The following is a 19,069-nucleotide window of genomic DNA, read 5'->3' as shown; positions in this document are numbered from 1 at the left end:
GAGAAAAAACAAAAAAGAAAAGTTGTTGTTAGGTGCCGTGAAGTTGATTCCAACCACAGGGATCACACATGCACAGAGAACAGCTCCACAGCGTTTTCAAGGGTGTGACCTTTAGGGAAACAGATCACTAAGCCTATCTTCCAAGATGCCTCCGAGTAGGACTGAAGCTTTTGGCTCCCGGACATACCCAATCTGGTACAAAGGGAACTCCCAAAGAAAGGTTATTAAAACAGTATTTGTTCTATTCATACAATTCTCTTCAATGTGGAAGATGCTGCAGTTCTTAAAAGTTACATTGTGATTTAAAATACATATATATATCACCAAGAAAAAGGTTTGTCATTGTCATAAACCCACATCAACAGTTTTACATTCTGACCTGATCATACAGTTTTTCATCCACCAGGAGATATGTCTTTGCCCAGCGTTTCAGAAACCAAACAATATCTTTCCCCATTTGGGGGCTTAGTAGATGAGTTAGATCTGCTCTTATTGCTCGAGATTCAACTTCTGAAACTCTTAGAATGGCAGATAACAGCCTGTAGGTATAAAACAGAATTCATTTATTTTCTTATTTTATTGTCTAACCAGAGATATATTCTCAAGTCCTTTCCCGCCCCCTCTTAACTCTCTGCTATTAGGCCAGGTTATACTTGGAAAGTTTCATCAAAAGGGCTGTAGACAATTGCCACATTTTATTCTTGACTTTTCAGGAACTAGGAGACAAGACCAAGACACAGTCTAGACTGGAACACACCACCAGACACATCGTCTGTTGAAGTTGTAATTGCTTATGTCATCTGTCACTGTCGACAGTTTTCAGGTTGAGAATGGAAGAATACATAAAATCACATGTTCAGAGTATAATGCTAAATTCATTAAGAGTTCCATTTTTTTTTTGTTTTTATATCACGGTATTATTAAATAGTACAGGACCAGGAAACTGACTTACTTAGAGTGTTTTGAGGCTAGATCCTTGTTTCTAAATCTGGTAGTCCTACTTCCTGACAACCTTGGTTCTTAATAGTATAAACACCTTCTACAGCAGCTGCCTAAATAAGTGCACATTCTTCTAAGGCACATACTCATTTCCTTTCCTATACTACACAATTCACATGGCTGTGGAGTTTTAAGAACATAGCTGGATAATTCAGATAATAATAAAAGTAAGTCTGTTCTGGGGCTGGGCATGGGGAAGGGGTTAAAGTGCACATTGCTACTTAATCAGAAACAATGTACATGCACATTGCTACTTAATCAGAAACAATGTACATCTATATATTTAACTTTAGTCAAAAGCAAAGATGCAGAGGCTAATAGAAAGAGCCTGTTATGTTACATGTGGAGAATGTCAGTATCAACACTTGGATTCTAATCACCTGAAGTTTGACTTCCATTACTTTCCCATTGCTATGATGAAGATTATCTCTTTGTAACGGAACCTTAGTAACATGCTCTTTAACCAAGCTGATGCTTCAGAAGTAATTTGATACTGTTGACCACACCCATACACGTAAGAAATTCTTCCCTTGAGCCTCAATAGCACACTTCTCTGATGTGCTTTATATATTTGCTTAGTTTTTCCCAATCTTTTTATTGCCCCCCCTATTACTCTTCCTTCTGGAAATCAGAAGGATTTTAGGATTCCACCTCAGAATCCCATTTCTTTTTTCAGTGCATACTCCTTTGACTACTAGTCATCAAATATTTCTATTTAAGTGGATATGTGAACAAAACCCCCCAACTTTTCACAATACATTTAAGTTATTAACATATCAATTTATTTCCTGTGCGATTACAACATTTCAGATTATATTATTTACAACTTAATGTAATTTCAAACAAGATGGTTACATTACACATTTGCATTTATGCACTGGAACTTAATTACCATCAGGTTTTGATACTCACCATCATCCATATGAAAATAAGTACTGATCCTAATATAAGGAGCTCTGGTAGCGTAGTGGTTATGAATCAGGCTGTGAACCTTAAGGTCAACAGTTCGAAACTACCAGCTGTTCTGTGAGAGAACGATGAGGTTTTCTGCTCCCATAATGATTTACAGCCTTGGAAACCCTGTACAGGGTCGCTATGAGTAGGAACCGACTCCAGAGCACATCACAACCACAATTATCCTAATATAATAAATTCTGAATGTTATATGTTTTACTGGTTACATATTTCTCTGAAATATATAATAGAGGTTTCAAACAATTCATGGAAAAATTCCATTATGTTTCAATACCTTTTGTTCCCAAACTTTTTGATGGTCCTTATGTAAGTAAGTTGAAATACAATTTTTTAAAATTTCCAATAATGCAAGACTCTAAATGTTTAAGCATTGCTCTGGAATGACTTAGTAGTAGTAGTACACAGTTAAGCAAAATACACAGATTTAAGTAAGTTCTAAAGTATAAAATATACAGATTCAAGTAAGTTCTAAAGTATAAAATTCAAACGTTATGCAGTTCTTCATGAGATTAACGTAGTAATGTTTTCTTTCCTAATTAGTTCACGCATCTGTGTATGTTGTTATTAAATGCCATCAAGTCGGTTCCGACTTACAGCGACCCCTGTATAGGGTGTCTGAGGAGCTTAAACCGCTGACCTTGCGGTTCAAACTGACCTTGAAGTCGAGTGCTTCTCCTAAGGTGCGTTGAGCTCATTTAATTTCTACTTGTTATTTTAACAGATACATGCACAGAGAAAACTCATTCAACATAAATTAACAGACCGTATTTAAAAAGCTATGTCACCCAGCTATATGAATTTCTTCTACATTATGTGAAAATACCACTGGGATCACCTATCAAAAATTTAATAGTCAATAAAATGACAGTTTAAGTCCATCTACACTTTTATTGAATACGTAGGCGTGACCATCAAAGAATCTATTCCCTGGCATGTGGCGCTGTGAGTTAATGTGCTGGACTGCAAGGTCGGTTTGAACTGAAAGGTTGGTGGTTCAAGCTCACCAGCTGTTTCTCAGAAACCCATACAGGGTAGCTATGGGTCAGAACCGACTCGACAGCACTTCGCAACAACAACATTGCGCCATTCACATTATCAATACCACAGTATTTTGAACTGTCCCTTCATGAGGCATTCTGCAGCTTTTTGTATATATGCCAGGGCATGGCAGTAAGATTCAGACTGGGTACAAGCTTTTGCCTTTCTTTGTAAAGTGGGAGATAAATGAACAAAAAATCATAAGCAGTTTTCAGGCAGATATCTGTGCAGCTCCCCTAGAATCTTCTTTGGACCCTTCCTATCTCCTCACCACCATCTTGGTGAGTTTCTTCTCTGCCACAGCTGTGAAGTCCTGCCAAGTTGGTTCTGTCTCACAGTGACCCTGTTCAGGGTTCCCAAGGAGTGGCGGGTGAGTGTGAACTGTAACAGACCTTGTGGTCCAGTGCATATCCTACAGCGCCACACCAGGACTCTTGCTACTATTACTATGGAAATGTTTCCGAATTTTTCTTGTCATCCTTAACCTCTCTTCCACAGGGTAATCCTCAATCAATCTGATAAGACCTTTCCCTGCGTCAAAGCCTTTTCATCATTTTTACATCAACTTCATTAGACCAGACGACAAGGGGCTCTGGGCCGCTAACTGCAAGGTCAGTATTTCAAACGACCAGACAAAGATGAAGCTTTCTGTTCCATAAAGATTTATAGCCTCAGAACCCTATCCAGGGTTGCTAAGAGTCAGAAGCAACTAGAAGGCACACAGCCACCACCCCACAGTACCTTGCCCCACCTCTCCATCTCCAGTCCACCTAACAGGACCATGCCTATGCACTAATCATAGCCAATTTCCTCTTGCTTTACTGAGGTCATGCTCTTACTTCCAGGACTCTGCCTGGAATACTCTTTGCTGTCCTCTGTACTTTGCACACCCCTATTCATACTTTCTGATTCGGTTTAAATGCCATCTCTTCCTAAGAACTCTGGTCCCCACCTGCCCTGTTGCTGTTCAGTGCCATCGAGTTGGTTCCAACCCATAGCGACCCTGTATAGGGTTTCCAAGGAGCAGCTAGTGAGCTTGAACCACCGACCTTGCAGCTCAAACGGCTCTGCAGTCTGGCGCATTAACCCACAGCGCCACCCCAGGACTCCAACAGGTTAGGTGAACCTTTACACTCCTCCACAACTTGTATTGTTTCCTCAGTTCCTGGCACAGAGGGGAGCTGAACAAACTGATGAAGAAACAAAATACTTTTTAAATTGCTGATATCTCAACACGGATACACAATCCTCCTTCAATTTCCTAAGCATGCTCTCTAACACTGCTATATTCAACAGCACTCAAAATTTCCAAACCTTTCCAAATTAATCCAAAATGAAACCTTCAGGTCATAAACCAAACGTCAGCACAGTAGTCACACAGGGCTGGAACACACTTCCTCCGCTGCTGTCACTCTGCTCTGGGCCATCATCATCTTACTCTGCGATGCCCATTAGCCTCCTAACTGGTCTCCCTGCACTACCTTTCCTCTCACAGCTTACCCTCAACCTAACAGTCAGAGGAAGCTTTCTACACATAAGTTTGTGTTCTGATCAAAACCCTACAGTTATGTCTAGCTTTACGCAGAGCAAAAGCCAAAGGCCGTAGGCCCAAAGACCTTATCTGGTCTCCCCCTTTCCCTGCTCTGAACTCCATCATCTTTAAGAGTCCATGGCACTCTGCTCAACCCACAATGCTGTTCTCTGAACACACTGAACACACCAGGCAGGCCTTCCGGGCCTTTACATTCCAAGTTCGCTCTGCTTGGAGCGCTTCTCCTCCAGATAGCTTCATGTTCAACACCCTCACCAATCCCAAGTCTTCGTTCAAAAGTCACCTTTCCTAAATAAGGACTATACGAATGCCCTTATTTAAAATGATAAGCTATCCCAACTGTTTTCTAACTTACTATATAATTTACATCTTTAGTCTCTCTCCTCAACAAGGCACGCTAAAAGGAGAATGATTTTTGTCACATTAACTCACTGTCTCCGAACCCTATAGAGTGCTGGCAGATAGAAGGTGTTCCATAACTACCTGTTACAAGATTATTTGTATTTCAGGAAATGTGAAACACGGTTTTGGTTTTTAAATCAAACATGGAGTGCTTCTGTCATGTACCAAACAATGTCACATTAATTCTTCGGACTACTAACAATTTACCCTCAGACCAGGAGACCATTCCAGCCGTCATTCAACTCTTCATATTTGTGTCTTAGACACCACAGAGTTTTGCTTTCACACTGATACTTGGGACGGGCAAAAACGGGAAAAAAACACTTAAGATACAAAGAAAGCATTCATGCTGGTATTGTGCAGGCAAGGATTATGACCAAAAATATATAATGTGACAGTGCCCTGAAGTAAGTTGCCTTTGCAATCAGCCAAACTCAAACAAAAGCATTAAATTTCCAGACACTAAACAGAATGACTATTTTGTTGTTGTTGTGAAGTGCCGTCGAGTCTGTTCCCAACCATAATGACCCTGTCTAGGGATTCCGAGGAGCGGATGGTGAGCTTGAACTCCTGACTTTGCAGTTCAAACCTATTTCACAGTGCAGCGTTATTAACCCACAGCACCACACCAGGACTCCAGAATGCCTATAAGTAATCCCAAAAGGAGATAAAACTTTTTAAATAGAGCATTTTAATATTTTATTTCAAAAAAAAATTCCCAAATATTTCAACTTCCAAAAAATAACTCATTTTCTATGACTTAGGTTTAAATGATATCCAGATATTTTTGCATTCAAGGAGGAGGAGGATGAAGGAGAAAGGGCTCTGCTAGGATTACTGATTTTACAGTTGTCATTACAGACATCTATGCCTGGACAACCTAAACTTAGAAAGATTCCGACATTTAAATGCTACCTTTAAATCCACTTTTAGGGGCACATTTACTCCGTCTACCCTGCCTTAATTTGCCATTAGTATTTAGGAAGATTCAAGGGGCTATTCTCATTTGAGGTACTCGGTGTCTTGTTGTGTTACTTCCCCAGAGAGTACTGTCAAGTTTCACATATATAGGAAAAGTACTTCAACTATATGAGATCAACATGCTCCTTAAGATTACATTGTAATGGAGTTTGTCTCCTATGAACAATCAGTGCTTGGTAACGGTCACCTGGTTTCTAGATTCTCAGATGCTTTTTTCATCATTGAGGGTGGTAGGACACTCTTCAGTACTGCTTTCTGATGGACAAGGGGTGAGGTCACAGTACACCACTATAGCAGATCAAATGTCGTGACAATTGTCACTGTCTGCAAAGTCAGTTTACACTTGCTTTCCTCAGTACTGGAGAGAGCTATCAATTCACACTACAGTGGCATTGCTTAAATACACTTAGTACTTGCAATCCTTTTGGATTTCAAGGCTTCTCCAAGTGCTATTTTCTTTCATGTATCAGATTTACAACGTGCCTGTCACTCGAGGCACTACCCATCAACTCAGAATTTATAAAACAGTATAAAGTACAAGAGCACAGCTATAGAGTTCATATTACCTAATCACAGAATCTGTTCTGTTGTACCCTGGGATGGAAGAAGCCTTTTCTCCTGGAGATCCCAAAATTTGAAGTGTTGTATTAATGTCAACTTCAGATGAATGCTTAATGGAATAGTCCATTATTTCTGGAGGTATTAGCGGAGTCTCTCCCTGAGTATCATCAGCTAAGAGGTAGCCTTCAGTTTAAAAAAAATTAAAAATGAACACTTAACAAATCTACATTTATCAAATTGTACTATAAAGGTTTTCAGTTTTATTTGATTTATATAATACATCATATAAATTGATGTAAAAGTAAATCATAAATGTTAATCTGTTGTTAATTTCATGTTTGATAGGAACTTTCTCAGATAATTAATCCTCAAAAATATAGAAAAGGTCAAATGACAAATATTGTATTGATCAATTTTATAATTCCAAGTGACATGTAGGTTTTTTAAACCTACTACACCTTTTAATAATGCTCAGTAATATATTTTCTAAAATTAATAGAAGTAATACTACATCAAAAGTTGCTATTTGGGAATTGATTTTTCAAAAGTTAAGGGGTTTTTTTGTTTTGTTTTTTTAAATTACTGATTATATTTACAGTACAGAAATACTCATTGTATGGTGATTCAGAATGAAGACCCTAAAAGTCAAACTGCCTAAATTTGCATCATGGCTTCAAACATTAACAGCAGTATGACCATGGCTAATTTCTTATACTCTCAGTTTCTTCACTTATCAAATGGGGATAGTAATCATCATAATGCCTTGAGGCTCCATTAATTGAGGGGGTTCCGGTGAGAAATAAGTGCTAGCTACGGAAACACTTGCTACGTAACAGACACTGACTGCATCTATGTTTGCCATCGTTTTAACAACTATCTTTACAGCTGTGACGGACAATAACTGCATCCAAATTTCGCCCGTTAAGAGTTTAGACTACAGCTTTAGTATGAAGCTTATCTTAAAGTTTAAATGGCCCAGTTGCCAGTTACATTTGAAAAAGACCAACCAACCAACCTGTGACTAAAATAAGCCAGTGAATATCTTCATACAGATCATCAAGCATTTTGTTGTCGATAGAGCCTGCACCAGGCGAAGCAAGTAATTGCTGCTGGTGTCGCTGTAACTGACCATGGAGCCTTGTTACTCTTTCTTCTAATAAACTAAAAGGGGGAAAAAACCAATAGTTTCATAAAATTCAAGAACCAAAGACTGAGAACAATTTAACACCTTCACTTACTAGACAACATAAATTGTTAGCATAAAAACACATATACAAAAATATGTATTATAGTACACAACTGGATTCTCATGGCACTATAGCAACTGTGATTTACTGTTTATGACACTGAATTAAAACACTGCTTTACAAACAATCAAGGTTTACGATGGGCATTTGAAACCCGGTTATTCAGAGTTTTTATTGATATGGGTCAAACCGTTTCTCATACCATGGCTTCCATAATCTCTCTGCCATCTATCCTGCAGTGCCTGTGCTCCAAATGTAAATGCCAAGGAATGCAACGGTGAGTGTGTTTCTGTCCATTTGTTCCAGTGTGCTGGAATTCGGGGTGGGGGTGTTTATAGTCTTTAAACACTGGAAGAGCCCTCCAGAGCACTGTGAACATAGACTATTTTCTCCATGGGGTTTCTTTGGACTGTTTGTACCTTGTGAGAAGAGGTATACAGTGTTCTGCAGCAATTCTTCCTAGCATTCCTACACTGGCTAGTTGGTCAGAAAACTGGTCTCGATCGTCTTCTTGAAGTTCACTTATTTCTTCTTCCTCACGAGAGGCCACACCATTGGCCGTCTATTTAGATGAAAGAAACAGAGAATTAGGGAGTGCCCTCCTTTGCTCAATAAAACAGGAACCTCTGCGGCACTGCCTTGGAATTTCTAGTGCTGAAAATGAAAAGTGGAGCTGGACAGAGTCAACCTTCTAGACTAGCCCTGGGACAATGTGCTGTATAAGTAACAAGAAGAAGGGGGAGAGAACACAGAAGAGGAGGCAGTAGAGGGTTCTTAGCCCCACCATGCATATATGTAATTGCATACCCATGACCCACCTCCCATACCAGAGAAATTAACTCCTGTCACAGAATAAATATGACATCTTAAAAAAAATCATCATGCTTTGGATGCAGGAAGTCATTCACCTTGCCTGACAACAGGAAACACATAAAGACACAGGTGGGAAACTGATAACTTAGAAGAAAGACGGTAACTACAAGCAACATCCACATCAAATGACTCATTTAGACAATGGTGATCATGTGGACTCTTGGTCTAATTCTCTCAATTTTACTGAGGGAACTCAACCTGATGTTGTTTTAAAACTTACCAAATTCCTTGTGCCATCTGGAGCAGCTAGGTGACACTGAATATAGGAATTAAACACTTGAACTGCATGCTGGGTAAAAAAGCCTTTATGGAAATGCTTGTCATCTTGGACCAAAGTTAGCCAGGACTCCAACAACTTATCATATGCTTCCATGTATACCATGTCATCTTTGTCAAGCTAGAAGAAAAGAACATGCATGAGGATCAATGTCCAGAGAAATAAAATGGACATTACAAGAGTCACACAGCTAGGCACATACTTTTCATACTTGATAGAGAAAACCAAAATGTTTAATGAGCGTTAACACTTTGTGAACATGGAGGTGAACATTTTCCCTTTATTTTGAGGGGCAGGCACGGCTCTCAGTTCCATGAGTTGGTTTTTGTCACAAAGGAAACGCACTGAGGGCACTTCAGGCAAGAGCATCATACAAACCACAGCCATAACCTGATCTGTTGGTGACGTCACATGAGGTAAAGAAAGGCAAAAAGTATTGTTCCCAAATCAAAGAAACCTGTATTTAACAAAACATTAAAATGTCACGCCATTCTTTCTCAACATAGTCTCCATCAAGGTCTATGGAGACCGTGCATGGTTCCATCTCTCTAACCCTTTCCTGAAGAATTCTGCACTGCTCCATTTACACCGTGACCACACAACAGTCTTGGCACCATTGAGAAACTCAAATCGTGTTCCTTTGACATGTTCTTTGAGTCCTGGACACACACAAAAAGCCTGAGGGGGAAAGAGCAGGGCTGAAGGGTAGATGCTGTAAGGCTTCCCAATGAATTCTTGTCAGACGGCCTTTGCTATCCTATTAGAATGGGCAGGTGCACTGTTGGATGGAAACAATTCCATCAGCACAGCTTTCCTGGCCTTTTCCTCACCAATGCAGTATTCCATGAGATCATCCTGTGTCCTCTGAGAAAGTCATGATTACTCTTTGGGATCCCCAAAATTAGTTACCCTAACCTTCTGAACTGATCTCCTTGCCTTGAATTTAACTGGCTCAGCAGATCCCTTTGTAAGTCACTGGTTGGATCTTGCTTTCTGGAACATATTGGCAAATCCCAGACTCATCTTCATGAGCCTCAATCTGCCTGTAAGACTGATGGAGACATCAGCTCTCAAGCTAGCTGATTTTCGTGCAATGCTTTTGGCATCTGAGGCCAAGATGCTGGCTTAAAATTGAAAATGCCAAGCCAGGTGGGATTCCAACTTCAGTAGCCATCACATCAATGGAAATTAGACTGTCTTTCCCACCACTTTCTGGACTTCAGCTACAGTTTCCTCATTCATCCCTCTCTAGGCTCCTCATTCAGGTCTTCCTCACGTTCCTTAAAACACTTGAACCCCTTGATGCAAGGCATCAACGACTTGGAAAGATACACACTTGAGTTTCGTTAAAAATTTGATTTAGTCCTAATCTCAAAATCATTCCCCCCCCCCATGGCATAAACAGTTTTTTTAAAGCATCCTAAAGAGACTAAGGCAGTCCTGGTGTGGCGCCATAGGATAAGCACAAGACCTCAAGGTTAGCTTGAACAGCAAGGACAGCTGTTCAAACTCACCAGCCGCTCCACAAAAACCCTATAACAGGGTTGCTATAAGCCAAAATCGACCTGACGGCACTTAATAACAACACCTGTGAGACTTAACAAGTGTATTACTGAGGAAACTTGTCTGCCACTATTCACTAATTGCAGAGATCAGTCCTGCAATTCAGTGTAGGAACTAGAACCTTAGTAGCAATACTTTTTGACTTACCTTTGTACACACCATATATGCATGTCAGTGTGTTCTTAGTGAAATTACCTTGTCATTCTTAAGTTTCTTCTTTCCTTTCTTGGGTTCCTTATTTAGGTACTATCGGACTTCTGGTGGGCTATTATAGGACCAGCACTGGACTGCGAACCCCAGGGGTCAGCAGTTCAAACCCACCAGCTGGTTCTTGGAAACCCTATACAGGGTTTCTGAGTTGGAACCAACTCAAAAGTATATAACAAAACAAGATTTAGGTACTAAGAGTGATTTTAAGTTTTATTACCAATGAAAAGCCACTGAGAAATAAAGGAGACACTTCCAGAGAAAATACTGTCACACAGTGTACATCATACCAGCACATTTTTTAGAGAGCAATTTGTGGTCCCAAACCTCACTGGATGGAGGTAACATTTGCTAAAAGGTCACTCTACCTAAAAGGATGGAGTCCTGGCATGGCGCTACAGGACAATGCAGTAGAGCACAAAGCTGGCTTAAACCGCAAGGTCGGCAATTCAAACCCACCAGCCTCTTCTTGGAAATCCTACACAGGGTCACTGTGGGTTGGAACCAACTCGATGACACTTAACAACAACCTAAAAGGACTGCAAAGACCCGGAGGCAGAGCTGAGCTGGTCACCAGCAGCAAGACAATGGCAGGTCCAACACCAACAGGACAGGAGAGGAGGCAGGGGACAGACCAGGAGGCCCTTTACAGGCAGTGACTAGGAAACGGGCTTTTGTTCTAACTGTAGTGACTGCACTGTTTTAACCAGAGATGATGTTAGACGATACAGCTCTTCAAAAAGAAATCACAGCTTAAGAAGAAGAACAAAGTGGGAAGCCTCTCACTCCCTGATTTCAAAATTTACTACATGGCTACATTGATCAATTGACCAATGGAACAGAATTGAGAACCCAGAAATTAAACCATCCACATACAGCCAACTAATTTTCGACAAAGTACCTAAGTATATTACATGGGGAAGAGGTAGTCTCTTCAACAGAGGGTGCTGACAGAATAGGAAAACGATACGCAAAAGACTGAAACAAGACCTTTACCTCACGCCTTATACAAAAAACGACTCAGCATGGATAAAAGACCTAAATGTGAATCCCAGAATTGCAAAGGCCATCAATGAAAAAATGGGGACAAATGTGAGGGCTCTAATTCAGGACATACACAGACTACCAAACATTTTGAAAATTACACAAACAAAAGTAGACAAAATAGATGAGTGCTACATACTAAAAATTAAAAGCTTATGTGCATCAAAAGTTTTCATCAAAAGAGTAAAGCGGGGGCCCACAGAATGGGAAAAAATCTTTTGCAACAACACATCAGACAAGGGACTAATTTCTAAAATATACAACATCTTTGTAACCTATAACACCTCTGGTAGCGTAGTGATTATGAATCGGGCTGCTAACCTGAAGGTTGGCAGTTTGAAACTACCAGCGGTTCCCTGGGAGAAAGATGAGGTGTTCTGCTCCCGTAAAGATTTACAGCCTCAAAAACCCTGTGCAGGGTCACTATGATTTGGAACCGACTCCACGGTACTTAACAACAACAGGGAAGATATAAAGCTAGCAAACACTCTCAACTTTAAAAAAATATTGTCACGAATACATATAACTTTATGGTTATAATCAGTTGCCTACAAATCCCAGTCTTCCATTTAAGGAGCTCTGGTAGCACAGTGGTTACAAATTGGGCTGCTAACCTCAAGGTCAGCAGTTCGAAACTACCAGCCGTTCCGCAGGAGAAAGATGAGGCTTTCTGCTCCTGTAAAGATTTACAGTCTTGGAAACCCTGTACAGGGTCGCTATGAATCAGAACCAATTCCACGGTACTTAACAACAACAATAAACAACACCTCTACAAGAAAAGGACAAATAGTCCAATTAAAAAATGGGCAGAGGGCATGAATAGACACTTCACCAAGGAAGAGATCCAGGCAGCCAACAAACATATGAAGAAATGTTCACGATCACTAGCAATTGTTGTTGTGAAGTGTTGTCGGGTCGGTTCCAACCCATAGCGGCTCTATATTGGGTTTCCAAGGAGCAGCTGGTGAGCTTGAATCGCTGACCTTGCAATTCAAACAGCTTTGCAGTCTGGGGCATTAACCCACAGTGCTACACCAGGACTCCTATTGTTGTTGTTGTTAAGTGCCATTGAGTCGGTTCAGATCCTGTAGGACTTCCATTAGAGAGATGCAAATCAAAACAACAAGGAGATATCATCTCACACCAGCAATAATAGCAAAGATCAAAAAAGTACAGGACAATAAATGCTGGCGAGGATTTGGAGAGACTGGGACCCTCCTATATTGCTGGTGGGATTGCAAAATGGTCCAACCACTCTGGGAAACAATATGATGCTTCCTTAGAAGGTTGGAAATAGAGATACCTTATGATCTAGCAATTCCTCTACTTGGTATTTATCCACAAGAAATACGAGCCATAACACGGTAGATATATGCACACCAATGTTCATAGCAGCACTATTTACAATAGCAAAAAGACGGAGACAGCCTAAGTGCCCATCAATGGAAGAATGGATATATAAACTGTGGTACATACACACGATGGAATATTATGCTACCTTGAAGAATAACACGGAAGCTGCAAGCCACCGCATAACATGGATGAACCTTGAGGACGTCATGCTGAGTGAAATCAGTCAGAGATGAAATACGGCATAGGACCATTATTGTAAAAGACTAAGAAAAAGCACCTACACTAAAAGGGGGGGGGGGAGCGGAATTATTAATTTTTGTTGTTGTTGGTTACTGGGGTGTATGCAGTGGAGTGATGGGAGGGAGGGGAAGGTGGAGCACAGGGTAGGCAACAGGCACAGGAGAGTCTGGGTGCTGGGTATGGGGGCACACACTAGAAGGGGAAGGGGAAAGGAAAAACAAGGCAGATGGGAAAATAGCTAGGCAGGTTTACATGGGCTAAATATAAATAGGACAGAGGTAAATAATGACGTAAGCACAACCGTGGAACAACAGAGCTCGTGGATACAAAGATTGAGCCATGGTTTGAATGGGTAAAAGTGGGGAAAGGATGTTAAGCTGCTTGGCTGTCTTTTGAATCTTGGTTTCCCTTGCCTACTATTATAAAATAGACACTTGAAAGGGAGAGAGAGGAATAGCCAGAAACATCACCAAAGAAAGCTGGTAAGCCCGTCCAATCAGCCTATAACTGATTAGAATGCCTAAAATGGGGCTAGCCCAGTGAAAGAGGCTCCTTGCAGAGCCTTTGCATTGCACAAGACCATAGGTGGAATCCTGATCCACATCCAGAATCTTCTGAGGTTGAAAGGACAAGCAGACCAGTCTGAAGCAGCTAGAAGATCAGAAGATACTTCTTGAAAGAAAGACCAGCAGGAAAAATCAAAAATAATTTAACAGCACTTCAACTGACTACTACAAGAACAAGCAAGTTGTTCCCCTGTGAGTCATCAAGGCAAGTGGTCAGGTCCCCTCCAGGCAAACCCACTTCCAAGACTGAAACTCAAATGGAATACACTAGCAGGCATATATGGTCCTGCTGCTGACCACGTTGGTCACCAATAAAGGGAAAACAGCAATGAAGTGGTGAACTGAGTCTGACCACATTCAATAGACTCCTGGTAACCTGGATTGACGAGACCTGGGGACTCCTGGGTCCAGGGGCAGGGACATGGTCCCAGAGGACTAGAACAGAGTATGAAGCATCCAGCTGATATGGAGTGGAGATGCACAAGAACACCCACACTTGCAGATAGTATCCATTTGACCTGGCATCAATGGCTGGATGATCAGAACACGACTAGAGGAAGACAGAAGATTTGGGGGGGGGAAGAGTGCCCATTAGAAGTGGATGAACTTGACCTATGCTTGTGGATACAATATGACAAAAGAGCAGACAAATCTTTACAGTGAGGATCATTCCTACTCCCTTGGTACACAAGGTCGACAGGGATGGGGAACTTAGACATTGGCTACCCAAAATGGGGGGACTACAAAGGCAAGAAGTGACTGGATTAAAAACTTTCAATGGGGACCCTAGTTCCAGAGGGATATGGGGAAAGGCAGAACCTCCACTGAATTGTTTCCAACTTGTCTGGATGGGGTTGATAAAAGGTGAGGGGGAAAGGACTCCTTTGGTTCAACAGGGAATGATTGCTATCAGGTCTGATAGTGAGTGTTGGAAAGGCAAATAAATGTAAATCTTTGGTATCTACAGGAGGGGACTGGCTGATTTTGCAGTCCAGGAGCAGGGATCCCTGGAACCACCAAGGGAGAAAAGCAAAGTGCGAGACCCTGTCCGAGGAGACAGTGACACTAGGGTTGGAGGCAGAGATGATGACATGGACAGAAGGAGCGGCTGGGGACTCTGGACTCCAGGAGGGAGAGGGGCTGTGGACAGACGTGTGGGGTGTACCCTCTGATTGTTTGATGATGCATGAAGGAGACTGTGATCATTGCAATGAAACAAAACATGATAGGATGAATGTAAAGATAATGTTCACCCATGTAAACTAACACATAACTCACAATAAAAACTTCAAAAAAATGAAGAAGAAGAAGAAGAAATCCAACTACAGACTCCGTGCAGTATGGTGGTTTGGTCTCTAGTGGAGATAGTGCCAAGTGCCACTGAGTAGGGAAAGAGTAAGCGTCAACATTTTTGTGGGAAAATTCATTATGTTTTAATACAATTTTCCCACAAACTTTTGAAGGTCCACTGTATTCTGGAAGAAGGGCAGTCAGGACGCATACTCAGAGAGCTGTAAGGAAGGACTGAAGGAATGAGAGAAAACAAGGGTGGTGCCTGGGTTTGAATCCAGAGCAATGGGAGAGCGAGGCAGCAGTGTGAGGTGGCAAGCTGCGGGAAATGGAGATTCTACTCTGGGCACAGGAAGTCTGAGGTGTGAATTAGGCATCCAAGGGGAATGTTCAATCAAATGATATCTGGTGTCTAGGGAAGAGGTCAGTGTTGGAAACCTAAATCCTTAGCATTCAGGTATCCTTATTTTAAAGTCACAAAGCTGGATGGATTCACCTAGAAGGAAAGTGTTGGTAAAGAAGAGGGACAGAGACACTGAGAGGACCACTGAGGCAGGAGAGACACCAGGAGGGTGGGAATCTCAGAAACGAAAGTGTTGAGATGAGAGTGTGGGAAAGCTATGTGAGCAAACAGCAATCGATTCTGCAAGGAGATTAGTGAAGCCACTGGTTTGAATATCATTTTCCAATATGCACTAGTTCTGTCCTAAAACCGTTTTAAAGGACAGTTCTTTGGACCACAAAGTGGTTAACATATGCCTTATGCTCTAATAATTTTTGCCATTAATCTGTCATCTGTACACAAATTTCTTGTTGTTAAAAGCCGTCGAGTTAGTTCAGACTCATAGCGACCCTATATTGGGTGGTTTCCAAAGAACAACTGGTGGGTCTGAACCACCGACCTTGTACTTCTCTGCCTAGTGGTGATCCATACACAAACTTAATGCCTATCAATTTCTTCATCCAAAAATCCACTATATTGATGAAACAGAAGGATTCAGTATGTGTCAATAACTATGCTTCTGTTTGAGTTCAATTCAGTGGGGAAGAGAGAAAAGAAACAAACAAAAAACCACTGAATAAGAAGAGACTTTCAGAAGTTCATGAAAAAAATGCACTTATTATTATTTTTTTAATTCCATTTCACCACAAAGTTTTTGAAGAGCCCTAGTATAGTAAATCCAGGACTTATAAAGCTTTATTATACCCTCAATCTACAAATTGCTTCTCTGGTTACTGAAGTAAACAAACAGGCACTCGTCCTGTAAACACAGAACTTTGGTCCCTTCATCAGAGAATACCACCTCAATCTGTTGTGTCAATTTCTTTGTCAGTTCTCCAACAAAGAAAAGTGATGCAAAATTCATTCTAGAATCTCCTGAGCAAGCTGGACAAATGTGCACACTGCCACCAGAGGATATGTAAGTAAATATTCTTTGTAGTTGGGGTCTACTCATAAGTGACCTTGCACAGGGTTTCGGAGGAATGGCTGGTGCAGTTCAAACCTACCTTGAGGTCCAGTGTTTCTCCTATAGTGTCACACCAGGACTCCGTACACACACACACAAACACACACATACAATACTCAATCTTACTGGTAATTAGGAACGCAAACTAGGATTATATTTTATACTTGGTTAGTTTCCCCTCCTCCCCCACAAAAAAAGGTGAAGTCTGCAGTGCTAGTGAGGACGTAGGTTAAGAAAACAGACACCGCCGTAGACATGTACTGAGGTCCCATCACCTGAACGCCCGTGTGCCCTAGGACCAGATTTATACCTTACAAATGAAGACTAGAAAACATGTTAAAATATGTTTCTTGCAGCACTGTTTACAATAGCAAAAAAAGGGAAACTCAGATGGGAAAAACATGTTATGGTATAACAATATTCTCAAAAATACATACTTTATGTGAATATACAGACATGTATTTTTAAAGCAAGAGAATGATCTCTTTAGTAGGGACAGACACAGGGATGGCACTAGGGTGCTGGGATGTTACACGCTGGTCATACCCTACTTGTTCTTGAGTTGGGTCATGGGTTCACCAAATGGTCATTTTATTATTATGTTCAGAGCTACATGTAAAATATATTTTTGTCTCTATCAATATGGCATAACGAAATCATCCAAGGTTGTTGAGAACTAAAGACAGGAGACAGAAAATGATCAGCCTTCTAAACTGGCTATGCACAATGCTCCATTTCTTATTAGTAGCAGCAGAAGGTGGTTTTATTCATTTGGCAAAAATGTATTTATTGAATGCTAAGGGCTAAACACTGGAAGACAGAGATGAGTAAGATAGTTTCTTCTCACAGAAACATCTGTGGCCTGTTCATACACTTAACTAAACATGTGCTTTGCAGACATCATTTGTTAAGTCTTAACAGTTTATCTTGCCAAAATAAACAGACTGGTAACCTAGCCGAAGAGGATTCTCTCCAAGTGCAATGGCATCCTCTGTTCCATAGTCCCTAAAAGGAGGAGGACATTTTCTAAGAACTACATTTGCTGTTTTTGAGTACATATTTAAAACATGTTATCCTATTTCCATTATTCATACACAGAAAAGGATCCATTAAATGTGATGAGCTATCAACAATCCCTTTTATAAACTCTGATATTAGACAAAAGATCACAGACTCGAAGAGATCCTAGATGAATAACAAGGACTATGTATGGCTTCTAAAAAGAAACTCATCGGGCAAAATGTGAGAAATTAGGTTGATGACAATTGCCAACTAAATCTTTCAACTAATCACAGCGAACTGAAACCCAAGCGTGAACCATTCCTTGGCGGTGCTCCATCCACTCTGGCCCAGACCCAACAGCCAAACCAGCAGCACGTGCCCAGAGATGACTAAGGAGCCCCAGCAGACACAATGTGCTCACGCCCGGGAACTGTCAGGCCTGCTGCCAGAAAGGCTTTGAGAGGGGCTTAGAGCTTATGCGGCTACTTGACCCCACTTCATTTGAAAACACAGGAAGGGAGAAGGCGATCACAATCGGCACTTAGGTATAAATGCCCATAAGTACTTTGAACATGTATCAGAGGAAAAGTTACAGCTCTTCAGTCACAGAAGAATAAGAAAAATCTGTTTCTACATTGAAGTAATTGTGAAGAATACAGAGTGGTTAAAAAGGGGGGAATAATGTTAAAATGCTTAGCTGTCTTTTGAATCTTGGTTTTCCTTGCATTATATTATAAAATAAATACTGGAGTGGGAGAGAAAGGAATAGCCAGAAATATCACCATAGAAAGCTTATAAGTCCGTCTTCTGCCTATAACTGATTGGAATACCTAAAATGGGGCTACAACATGCCCAGTGAAGGAGGCTTCCTGTGGAGCCTCTGCATTACATAAGACCATAGGTGAAAGCCTGAACCACATCCAGAATCTTCAGAGGTGGGAAATTCCCACTTGAAAGGACGAGCAGATCAGCCTGGAGTAGCTAGAAGAACAGAAGATGCTTTTTCAAAGAAAGACCTACAGGAAAAATATAAAACAACATAGACAGACCGACTGTTACTACAAGAACAAGCAAGTTGCTTACCCAGGAAACATCAAGGCAAGTGGTCGAGTCCCCTCAGTGCAAAGCCCCTTCCAAGACTAAGACTCAATGGGAATACACGCTCTGATTGGTGACCACGCTCGACACCGATAAGGAGAAGTGAGGAAAAAACAGCAATGAAGTGGCAAGCTAAGCCCTACAAGGTTCTGTGAACTGGTTGGCCAGCAGTGTGGCAAGACCTGGGGACTCTTGGGTCCAGAGCCAGTGACACAGCCACAGAGGACTAGAGTGGAGAGTGAAGCATCCAGCTGATAAGAAGAGAGGACATATGCACAAGAACACCCATACGTGCAGATAATACCCACTGGACCTGGCTTCAATGACTGGAT

The 19,069-nt window shown here is 41.2% G+C and overlaps 1 protein-coding gene across 1 annotated transcript in view; it reads right to left on the bottom strand.

Annotated features, from left to right (window-relative positions):
• Positions 1 to 19,069, bottom strand: part of XPO4 (exportin 4) — a 127,061-nt gene that overhangs the window by 17,549 nt on the left and 90,443 nt on the right. The window contains exons 10-14 of the mRNA XM_006831964.1: positions 8,849 to 9,025; positions 8,175 to 8,317; positions 7,524 to 7,669; positions 6,514 to 6,691; positions 380 to 539 (exon numbers count right to left, since the gene is read on the bottom strand). Coding sequence (XP_006832027.1) covers positions 380 to 539; positions 6,514 to 6,691; positions 7,524 to 7,669; positions 8,175 to 8,317; positions 8,849 to 9,025 — 804 coding nt within the window. The remainder of the gene's footprint in view (positions 1 to 379; positions 540 to 6,513; positions 6,692 to 7,523; positions 7,670 to 8,174; positions 8,318 to 8,848; positions 9,026 to 19,069) is intronic.

This window comes from Chrysochloris asiatica, unplaced genomic scaffold (assembly GCF_000296735.1).
Source record: "Chrysochloris asiatica unplaced genomic scaffold, ChrAsi1.0 scaffold00005, whole genome shotgun sequence".
In the NCBI taxonomy this organism is placed as follows: domain Eukaryota; kingdom Metazoa; phylum Chordata; class Mammalia; order Afrosoricida; family Chrysochloridae; genus Chrysochloris; species Chrysochloris asiatica.
This window is presented reverse-complemented; position numbering and strand designations above follow the sequence as displayed.